General features: G+C 42.4%; 2 protein-coding genes across 2 annotated transcripts in view; one reads left to right on the forward strand and one right to left on the reverse strand.

Annotated features, from left to right (window-relative positions):
* The window catches only part of LOC137416567 (alpha-sarcoglycan), a 20,019-nt gene extending 18,881 nt beyond the window's left edge, over nt 1-1,138 (forward strand). The window contains exon 10 of the mRNA XM_068102208.2: nt 5-1,138. Coding sequence (XP_067958309.2) covers nt 5-83 — 79 coding nt within the window. The 3' untranslated portion in view covers nt 84-1,138. The remainder of the gene's footprint in view (nt 1-4) is intronic.
* The window catches only part of RAB18 (RAB18, member RAS oncogene family), a 15,129-nt gene continuing 3,496 nt past the window's right edge, over nt 222-11,854 (reverse strand). The window contains exons 3-7 of the mRNA XM_068102210.2: nt 7,788-7,849; nt 6,146-6,218; nt 2,768-2,886; nt 2,453-2,519; nt 222-1,809 (exon numbers count right to left, since the gene is read on the reverse strand). Coding sequence (XP_067958311.1) covers nt 1,640-1,809; nt 2,453-2,519; nt 2,768-2,886; nt 6,146-6,218; nt 7,788-7,849 — 491 coding nt within the window. The 3' untranslated portion in view covers nt 222-1,639. The remainder of the gene's footprint in view (nt 1,810-2,452; nt 2,520-2,767; nt 2,887-6,145; nt 6,219-7,787; nt 7,850-11,854) is intronic.

Below are 11,854 nucleotides of genomic sequence, written 5' to 3' on the forward strand. Positions count from 1 at the left end.
GCAGGCCATTGGACATCGGCAGCTCTTTTGGCCTTCCACCTGCTTACGACCCTCATGCACAAAACACCTCACAGCCTCGATGAAGGACCAAATCTCAAGTGAAGGCCAAATACACATTTATATATTTTGCTTCTATTCAGGAAAATGTTGCCAATAAGGATCTTTTTTTGTATCAAAATATCTGTTTATGACAATTTCCTGAACGCCAGCACACACAGAGCTTTGACATGTGCAAACATTTTTATTCTGTGTATTATGTAAGAAACATGGTAAGAGTGAGTGAGTACAGCAATACATGCTTAGGGGGTCACAGCAAAAACAGCAAAACATCGTTTCTCTCAGGCCTGGTGCAACGGGGCGTGTATAACTGGGTGCCGGTACGTTACATCGTGTTTGGCTTGAACCACTGGGCCAGACACCCACAGCGTGTACACTTTATGGTGGAGCATGATGTTAGGCCGTAGTTTAAAGTGACAGACCACAGAAACAAGGACCGGGTGCAAAAAACGAACTCTTCTCAGCTAAATGGAAAAATACAAACACGAGCATCTGCGCCAACGCTCCAATAATCGCTACAATAAAACGTGAAATCCTTTTCATTATCGTATGACTATTGCAACAAAAAAAAAACCCAAAAGATTCTTTCCGAAGATGGATCCTTTCTCAACACAACAAAGTTGGAAATAAGACCAGCGGAGCTGGACAAGCCGGGGTGTAAAAGGAAGGGTTGGACGTACCCAGGAGGGCAGATCTGTGGAATTGTCTTGCAGCTTGTTTTTCACCTCCAATAAAATCCTCACTCTTCCTCCAAAGACGTTCATCGACGTGCCATAGACCCGCTCATTCCGCGCACGACTCCAAACCGCCATTGTACAGAAGAAAATGTTGGAATGCTATCTTTACTAACCACCTTCATGGACCGTTCTTCCCCTCCAAAACAACACACTGTGCAACGATCAACTTGGGGATTCAATATATATTACATGAAAAATCCGATCCGCACGCGTATGTTAACTAGAGCCCTTGTCGTACAAACAAAATGGCCAATGAAATGTCAAAATTAATCAGGTTTACAGAAAAATAAAGTTTCAAGGAAGAAGATTACCAAGGGTTAATCGTTTGCAAAACACTTGAAACAGAAACAAAAGGCAGGGATAAGGAAAGATAAATTTTAAAGAAGGGGATAAACAGAGTTGGAGAAAAAGCAGAACGAATACATCTGGGGCATTGGTTGGTAAAGAGGACGGAAGTCTTCGGGATTCCACAAGGCAGGCAAACCGGAAGAAAACAAGATGGTTTCAGAGATGGTTAGAGACTTGGGGGGGGGGTGGGGGTGGGGGATGAGTTGCAAAGAACATGAGACCGTTTTAGTATTGGACAATAATATCAGTGGGATATGTACTCCTTCCTTTAATTAGCCATCGGAATATCTGTACATCATCCGAGTACAGGAATTCTTTGGCCGATTAACAACTCTAGTCTCTATTTTTGTTTCTCTCCACATGGGTTTGAAAGAGTGCTAAAGGGTAGAGTGCGCACTGTTAGGAAATTGCACCTCTCGGTCACCAAGTCCAAGAAAACTTCCAAACTTGGCAAGTCGTTGGGGAAGTCCACAAATCTGGATTCCGGGTGGAGCGGCTCAGAGAAGGGAACAGTAGCAGCTGCCCGTTTCGGACTCCCCATTCCCGGAACCGATAGATAACCCAGAGGCCTGACTCCTGCTCTGCCACAGGCCTGGCGTTTGGAGGATCTTCTCCACCAGTTCCTCGAAGGCACACGCCACGCCGTCACATGTTTTGGCGCTTGCCTCTGCACGATGAGCAGTTGAAGCAGGACAAGGACAGTTTCAGTGCACAACAAAGTCACCATTTTAAAATATGTTTTAATAATGAGATGGGCAATAGAGGGCATTGCAGGGAAGCAGTGAAAACTAGAACGGCATTCAGTAGCGAGCATACCTCTGCCTGGTTGGCCATATCATTCCATGGTGAAGATTCACTTTAAAAAATTATACTGGTCAGATACAGATCTTCACCAAAATCGAATCGATTCTTCCTGGTCACACACAACCTGTCCACCAAGTTTCGTCCACATCCGCCCATAACATTTTGAGATATCGTTCTATGTATCGTTTTTGGTCCTATCTCCCAATGGTGAGGAATCACTACAACAAATCTAGTAGCTGGATCTGAATCCAGATCTTCACCAAGATCAAATGATTTTGTCCTCGTCACATACGCTATGTATGAACCTACCTCTATGCCAAATTTCGTCCGAATCCGTCCACAACTTTTTGAGATGTATTGTTCACAAACAAACGGACAAACAGACAGACAGACAGACAGACAGACATACAGGGGTGAAAACATAACCTCCATCCACCTTTGATGGCGGAGGTAACAAAGCAAAATGTGAAAAGCTGATTGCAGTACACAGCGTGAACATCACTCACCGATAAAAAGCATCGAGTGTTTCCGTGCAAACCTCAGACCCTCGCTGCGGTCCAGCTCACGACTTTCCTGCACGATAGGAAACGTCTCGTGTACATTTATCAAGTGTAGGACTACGATGTTCGGACACACAGATGTACATGAACAGATCATCGCACAAAATACAGTACTATATATGGGATTTGAATCCAACATCACAGCATCGTGACCTCACTGCTCAGATGGGAACACCAACGCATGACAAGCATGATTAGCATGTAAAAAATGAGGGTGGACATCAAGTACCAGGTCTGACGGCACGGGTGCAAAGTGGTCACCTTGTCAATCTTGTTCCCAACAAGCATCTTGACGATGTCACTGCGCGTCGTGTACGTTTCCAATTCGTTAAGCCATGTCCCCAGCCGTGTAAATGTCTCTCGTCGAGACACATCGTAGACTTCAAACAGAATAGACAGGGTTATCGATGTCATGCTAAAGAAATACTGTGCAATACTCAATTGATTCACATAATGAAACGAGAACGGCACTCGGTAGAGCGCATACCTCCGCCAGGCTGAACAATTTACGTTTTGTATCCACAGATAGGCTGGATCTGGATTCGCACCTGAACCCAAATCTAATTGGTTTGTACTCGTCACCTCCCCAACTCATCCACCAAGTTTCATTTCAAACCATCCACAAATGGTTGAGATATCGTGCTATATATCGTTTTTGGCCCCTGCCCTCAATGGTGAAGAATCACTTTTAAAATCTTATTTTTTATTTTTGACTTTAAAAAAAAATCACGATTTTTTTTTTTTTTTTTTTACTTTGAGATATTCTGCTCACAAACAGACAAACAGTGGTGAAAACACAACCTCTGTGCACCTTAGGTGGTGGAGACAACTTGAGAGTCAATCGAACACCTTACTCCGCACAGTCTTGAGAAAGAAAAAAAAAAAAAGACATGGGCAAGGTATGTGAGCATTTGATTCAGATCCAGCTACAGGAAATTTGATTGGTCGAGTTGACGTAAAATACCGTAGTATTTTGTCCACGTACTGCTAAACGGAAGGTTTTTTAAAGTGCCCAGAAGGCAATTTGTATTCTAGTGTTCAAGTATATAAAACTATTTAAACTAGAGCAATGCGACTGTCGCCAATATGCCTCCGTGTAGTCCCACAACGGGTAGATGCCCTCGTTCACTGTCCTAAAAATAAACAAGTTTGAATTTAAATCCCTTCAGCTGTTTTCAAGTATCACATTTTCACCAGCCATGACAGGTTTCACATCGATCAGTGGAGCGGTTTCAGAGAAGGGATTTTTTTTAAATATCGGTTTTCAAGCTAATATGGCTGCCATACCACGTGACATATGACCTTAAAAAATGTACTCTGCATATGTATGGGAAGCTGGATCACGTTTGTGAAGTTTCGTGTTGATCGGATAAGGTTCGTTTTTTCTATCCAAGATGGCTGCCAAACCACATGACCAACGATGTCATCATTTTCAAACTATATGCAACAGTGGGTGCTAGATGATATTTGTAAAATTTCGCATCAATGGGGTAAGCGGTTTCAGAGATATAATTATTTTATATTTTCCTTCAATCCAATCAATATGGCTGCCACACCATGTGACCAATGATGTTTTCGTGATCATCTTTTAATCACCATGCATTGTCAATGACACAAGTAAAGTTCAGAGTCAAGCGATTTGGTGGTTTGGGAGAAGATGTTTTTTTAAGGTGTTAGGTTAAATCCAATATGGCTGCTAAACCATGTGACTTATGATGTCATAAATTTAATATTTAACTACAAATGGGTCATAGATCACGTGCATGCAATTTCAGATTTTTAGGATAAGGAATTTGATTAAAACATTTTTGGCTGGTATACCACTTCACCTATGATATCATTATCATGCTTTTGTTCCCCCATTGAGTACTTGACAATGTGCCAAGTTTAAAATTTTTCCATTCAGTGGTTTCTGAGAAATATTTTTTAAGTACTTGTGTTTAATCCATGACGGCGGCCATACCACATGACCTATGATGTCACAATTATCATAAAAACATTCTGCATGGGTGTCACTCCCATGAAAGTTTCGTTTCAATCAGACATGTGGTTGCTGAGAAATACGAGGTTTAGCCAGTACGGACAGACAACCTGAAAACATAATGCCTCCGGCCACCATTGGGGGCAGATTCATAATAAAATAAAGATTTTACAGGTTGTAGAAAAAAAACAAAAAACATTCCAGACGTTTATCGCGGTTGATGCAGCGTCTTTTACACCACCTTATTTAACACGTTACATTCGTTTTTCATGCTTGTTGTTTGTGTCCTTCATGACATCCTTAAAAACAGTAAGTTTCCTGTTTGGAATGATTTTCAATTTTGTATGAACTGCCAGACAGAGTAAAAATGTTATCACTCTTTTCTGCACACGTTATAAAATTTTATGTTATCAAATTCAGTGTACTGTTAAACTATACGTTTGTTTTCCGATTAATGTTCAAAATAAAATATTGAATTGAAATAAAGTTGTTCCTCATTAAACTGACATTTATAGACACACAGACAGACAAAGTGACCCAATTACTTAACCCTGATTTTTGCTTCACACCAATTACATAACTCCGCTTTTCGCTTCACACCAAATACTAAATCCCGCTTTTGGCTTCACACCAATTACTAAATCCCGCTTTTGGCTTCACACCAATTACTAAATCCCGCTTTTCGCTCCATACCAATTACTAAATCCCGCTTTTCGCTCCATACCAATTACTAAATCCCGCTTTTCGCTCCATACCAATTACTAAATCCCGCTTTTCGCTTCACACCAATTACATAACTCCGCTTTTCGCTTCACACCAATTACATAATTCCGCTTTTCGCTTCACACCAATTACATAACCCCACTTTTCGCTTCACACCAATTACATAACTCCGCTTTTCGCTTCACACCTATTACTAAATCCCGCTTTTGGCTTCACACCAATTACTAAATCCCCCTTTTCGCTTCACACCAATTACTAAATCCCCCTTTTCGCTTCACACCAATTACATAACCCCGCTTTTCGCTTCACACCAATTACATAACTCCGCTTTTCGCTTCACACCAATTACTAAATCCCCCTTTTCGTTTCACACCAATTACATAACCCCGCTTTTCACTTCGCAACAATTACTTAACCCCGCTTTTAGCTTCGCACCAATTACTAAATCCCGCTTTTCGCTTCGCACCAATTACTAAATCATGCTTTTCGCTTCACAACAATTACTTAACCCCGCTTTTCGCTTCACACCAATTAGTTAACCCCACTTTGCTTCACACCAATTACTTAACCCCACTTTTCTCTTCACACCAATTACTTAACCCCACTTTTCTCTTCACACCAATTACATAACCCCGCTTTTCGCTTCGCACCAATTACTAAATCCCGCTTTTTCACTTCACACCAATTACTTAACCCCACTTTTCTCTTCATACCAATTACTTAACCCCACTTTTCTCTTCACACCAATTACATAACCCCACTTTTCTCTTCACACCAATTACATAACCCCGCTTTTCGCTTCGCACCAATTACTAAATCCCGCTTTTTCACTTCACACCAATTACTTAACCCCACTTTTCTCTTCACACCAATTACTTAACCCTGCTTTTCGCTTCACACCTGCATGGGGTAATAATAGTAAGATGGTTCCTCACCCAGAATGACACCTTGAGCTCCCCTGTAGTAGCTTGGGGTGAGTGTACGAAACCGTTCCTGGCCAGCCGTGTCCTGCATTCGACACAAAGTCCCAATGTTAACTTTTCCTCCTTTAACAAACAAAACAAAACTGTTGGTTTTTCATCATTACGTGGCTAGACCAACACATTCCATTTTCAACTTTATGAATAAAAAAGATATATTCACAACTCCTTATTGAGCAATATATACGTTTAACAATGTCACATGCACAGGCACACACAACACACGTCACATGACACACGTGTGTCAATTTGACGGAAGAAGAATCAGATAAACATCAGTTGCATGGAAGTTTGAATTGGATGCGTTGATCTTCTGGTATGCCAATGACTGTGTATGCTGATGGGTATGCTTTTCTCACAGTCGTGTTTTAAGAAGCTGAACTGAAGATTCACAAATCAATATGTAATACGTGAAGACTGAATGCTTTAAACTGCATTACCAGTTGATTAGTAGGAAACCAGCTGGAAGCTTGTGGTAAAATACCATGATGGAAAAAAGGATGCTTTTTATTCTTGCTCCGATTGAAAGACCTCAAAAAATTAAAATCACATTTCTTAACAACGAAGATATCACAGCACTCTCGGTTCATATGACCCTCGGTTCATATTGGTACCTTCGTTTATTTTAATTTTACACAATTCAAGTGCCGATGTTTGGTTCATATCAGATTATACAATTTCCCTTCCTGGGGAGGGGGGACACCCCCTCTCAGACCCTACTCACCCCCTCCCACACCTTCCTACCTCTCGCAGACCCCCACTCCCCTGTCCACCCCCACGGATGGTGTTCTTTCTGCCTTACAGGTTGTGTGCCTGGTTTATTGGAAGGCTAACTCATCACCTGGCACATAGTTTTGGGTCACCTTCTCCACACGTCCATGATTGGAGCCGCATTCCAGGACGCCCTTCCGAGGCCACTACACTAGTTTGCACTGTTAGCACCACCTGGAACACTCCTCATTTGTCTGTAAAGTTTCCTGAAGGCTCTCTCCCTCTATTAGTCCCCACCTGAAGGGGACTACACTGTTGCTCTCCATCTGTCATCTGTCCGTCCCACCTGTGGTTTTCTGCACTTTTTTCCCCCATACCATTCAACATTTTGAATTTAAATGTGGTACGTGGCTCTATTATGACAAGGTATAGAACAAGTTCGAGTTTCAGGGCATTTCATCGATTTCACATTCAGGCAACTCCTCACATCGTCACAAGCACACCTCATCTAGCAGCCTTTCTCAAACAAATACTGCACTTGAGGACTGAAAAGATTAACAAATATGTGATTTCTCACAAACAGACCAATCCACTGTACGATGACGTCGCAAGGTAATTTACTTTTAAGGTTTAAAACCAATTAATATTGTTTGCTTTTGACAGATTCGTGCACTCTATAAATATGGCACACATATAATCATCATAATGCAAACAAATTATTTAGAGATTAGGACAAATTATTTTCCACAAGGAAAAGAAAAATGCAACATGCGCTCGATTCCGGGTTCAAATGCTGTCCCACATTGTTGCACCACAAGTCCCGACACGTTTGTCCTTCATGCGGTAAATAGATGTCAATTTGATTCAAGCAGAGCCATGTACTCACCCAAATGGCTAACTTGGCTTTGTTTCCATCAACTGTAATGGTTTTCACCTTAAAGTCCACACCTTGGGAAGAAAATAAACAAGCAAATGAGTGGGACATTACAATCACAGCGTCATCCTCTATGGTCCCAATGAATCTGGAAATTCTCAAAAATGTTTCTTCTGATAAACCCCACGCTCTCAAAGTCATCATCATCGCGCACTCCGCACCGCGCACTCCAAACTGATTTAACCCAAACCAGGCCGGGTTATTTTGGACCTCTCAAAGCCGGATTCCACCTCCACATCCACCCCTCACGTCTCCCCTCCCGACCCCCCCTCTGGGATCTCAGCCGTTAAAACGACAAGATAAAACCAAATTTGGCACACATGTTAGATTATGCCAAGGTGGTCATGTCTGTGAAGTTTAATCATACACTCGACTCATATACACACTCAAGACAATATTGAATGTGAAATTTGGATGTATGAACTAAATGATGTTCCACTTGTCACGTGTTACAAATGGCGACATACGTGCCACATTTTTAGTGAAGAGGGAATTTTTTGACAACCTTGACCTCATGTGACCTTGACTTGATGACCATGAATAACACAGGGGCATGTAGAGGAGCATGAGATAATATAGAGGAAGTGTGATTGTGACAAAGGTGAAGGATATTGGATGCAGCACACAATTACCTTGGGAAAGACACTTATGCCGTGTAAAGCGAATGGGAAATCACCGGTTTATGACGCGTAGCGCCGAGAAATTGCGCACTGCACGGCAACCGTAAGTCACATGTTCGCACAACACAATATCACATTTTCCTTTTACCATGAACCATGTTATTCAGGTCGTAAACGGCAAAAGATAAACCTGTCACACACGTCCCTTATCCACATGTTGCAGCTCCATAAAAATTATATTCAAAAGAAGATGGCGCTTGCGATGAAGTACTGAAGAGCACGTTGTTCCACAAGCTGTTATGATGCACAAAGCAGATTGATCAACAAGAAAACAACCTCGGTAAACAAACCAGCAAGACGGGTTTCTTTAATATACCATACATGCTTCCAGAAGTAACCACCCACTGGAATATAACGGAATTAAATGTACCCAATAGAGGAGTTAGCGGGCCACCATATGGTTGGTAGATTGCATGTGGACATGATGGTGAATGGGCTAAGAGGACAAAATGGCGTTACAGCATAGCTAAGTGATCCGAGGCAATGATGAGGTGCGTTTACTCCGACAGTCATCATTTAAATTGGTGTCGAATGCATTTCCACAAAAAAACATTCATTATCTCACGCGGATAAACGCTTTGATTGGTTGTGCATCCATCGGCCATCAAACCACCACAATCGATGGTTTGGTTACCTGAGACAAAAAATTTGGACAATAAAGCAACCACTCATTTTGAGTAGTTGTGACTATGAGCTCATGATGAACATTTCTTTACATTTGGTTCAAATGATCGATGCAAACTCCATGCAAATTGATTAATCATCCGAAACCCTCCCATCTACTTCCTCAACAATCCTCTCCAAGAAGTTCTGTCACTCAAGCTTTTGGGTCTCACTATCTGCCATGATCCTTTTTGGGAAAACCATATTTCCAAGCTGGCCTCCAAAGCCAGTCGCCGACTGGGCATCCTCCGTCGTATGAAGTCCTTCCTGGGCACACCTGAGCTCCTCACCACATACGAGGCTTTCATCCACAGCTCAATGGAGTACTGCTCTCCCCTCTGGGCTGGTGCTCCTGCCTCACACCTAGCTCGACTTCACGCTGTTGAGGCCAGAGCTTTCAGAATCATTGGAATCTCCCACGATGAAGCTAACTCCGAGAGCCTTTCACTCACTCACCGCAGGCAGGTTGGTGGTCTTTGTCTTCTACCGACTCCTCTCTGGCCTTGCTCCCCCAGCTCTCTCTGGGCTCTGTCCCCCTAATATTCCTACAGGTCGCACAAGGTCTGCCTGCAACCCTCTTATGGTTAAACTGCCAAAATCTAGGCTCTCTGCTCACCTTCACTCTTTTATTCCCCTTTTCTCCCGCCTCTGGAACAAACTCCCTCACTCCCTTCAATCCCACACCTCCCTCCAGGTCTTTAAAACAGCTGTTCACCACCATCTCTTATCTTCCCCCATCGAAAACCTTGATCTTTTCTACCCCCGCTAATTCACCCGATACACTTTTTTGAAATTCTAACTTCTTTCCTGGAAGTCCTTGCAGTGTCCATATGTTTTATCCCTCTCCCACCTCCCCCCAAGCCATCTCCCTCCCACAGATCTCTCGATGTCCCTGCTCTCAAATGTTGTGTTTGTGTCCTTCCCCCTCTCCCCATCTTATCTACCGCTCCCCTTATTTTGTGTTTTATGTGTCGGTTTGACTTTTTGTGTGATTAATGTTAGCTCTTTCACGAGCCTCGATCTTGTATAATAAATAAATAAATAAATATTTTAAAAAACTGCCAAAATAAGAACAAGGAAAAAAAAGGTTGATATGTAGGTGAGGTTGAGCGATTCTACTTGTGAACACAACAGACAGGTGAAGAGGAGTTTTCCAAAAGAAAAGTTGAACTCCGATAAACTGTAGAAGCAAACATTGATGGAAGGGCGGGAATATCTGCAGCTCCGTGCCGAGTGTGCCCAGGGCATCGAAAACAATTAATACAGATAGAGGTAAATAATCTGAGGACGTGCTGTGGCCCACTAGGGCGACACCCGAGCAGAGCTAACGTTAACGTCCAATAACTTTACAAGGAGAAAGTACACCGGCATTTGTTAATCAGTCTGTTCATGTAGATAGATGAAGGCCTACTATTGGTGTTTCCCATTTGTTGCGTCCTGATCTGTTCCGTGTCCGAGCTCTTCCACGAGCCTAAGCCGAGGCCATATATCAGTTTCTTCATGTAGATCTCATACCAAGATAATAAAGTGTCTGCTCATCATGCAGAAAGAGATTGTAATTGGTGGAGGTTTAAAGGTTAAAGCGGTTGGCTTAGGATCTCAAGGACGAGTGATTATGCAACATGAAGTACAAAGTACAAAGACAGTGGGTGGCAAACCTAAGTCGCAAGTAAACAAGTAGATTTAACACACATTACTTTTTGCTGCGAACAAAGCAAAGAATATCCACTGCGTGACGTCGCCAAATAAAAACTCGAATTAAACAGCTTTTCAGAACATACATTGCAATCAATGGAAGCCTGTGTCTCAATTCCTTGATATCTTGTACACCAACTCGGTTTATAACTAAACGTGCGACTTGACACAAGTTGAACGAATCCTATGGTGACTTGAGACCCGTCCTCAAAGACCAGAGGCTCACTGGACAATTGGCTCAAGTGACTTATTGACATCTCTTGTGTATATATCGTGTAAAACATGGTGTCAGTCCATGTGTCCGTCTGTCTCCCGTTTGCGGTGGGCGCTTCCTGCACTACATTTGAAAAGCTCAACGTTCACTTTTGCAATGACGGTGTGTACCCCGATTTAGAATAGGTACACCGTATCCCTGCGCATCGTAAGAGGCGACTAAGGGTTGGCGTCAGGAAGGGCATCCGGCCATAAAAACATTGCCCCAAACAGGGAACCATGATTGTCATGGGGCCCGCAAGGCTAACCCCCGCTGTAGCGGGGAAAAATGGCATTGAAACGATCATTGAGAGACAGACATGAATAATGTTTACATTAAGTTTTATTTCGCAATCAGGATCTTTTGCCCTCTTTTTATACAAATTGAACGTCCGCCGCATGATGTTGCAGCACCACCACTTTGCAGTGGAAGTATCTCCGAGTGAAACCAAGAGTGCAACACAATTTACCTTTTTTAAGTCCATGAAATGTTTTAAATTGATGGATTAACTTGAAGTTTTCCCATTACTGGGAGACGGGTACTTTTGCTTGTATTCGTATGTCTATATCGATTCCATCTTCTATCTTCTTCTATCATCTCTTCTATATCCCTATTTGTGAACACATGTTTGTTCGGTTGTGCCTCATGGACAGCCTAAGGAAGTGACTTGGATAAGGAAGAGGGGGGTAACTTTTCATGACAAAAAACATGGGCGCATCAGATTTAGA

This window comes from Myxine glutinosa, chromosome 12 (assembly GCF_964187855.1).
Source record: "Myxine glutinosa chromosome 12, kmMyxGlut1.1, whole genome shotgun sequence".
NCBI lineage: Eukaryota > Metazoa > Chordata > Myxini > Myxiniformes > Myxinidae > Myxine > Myxine glutinosa.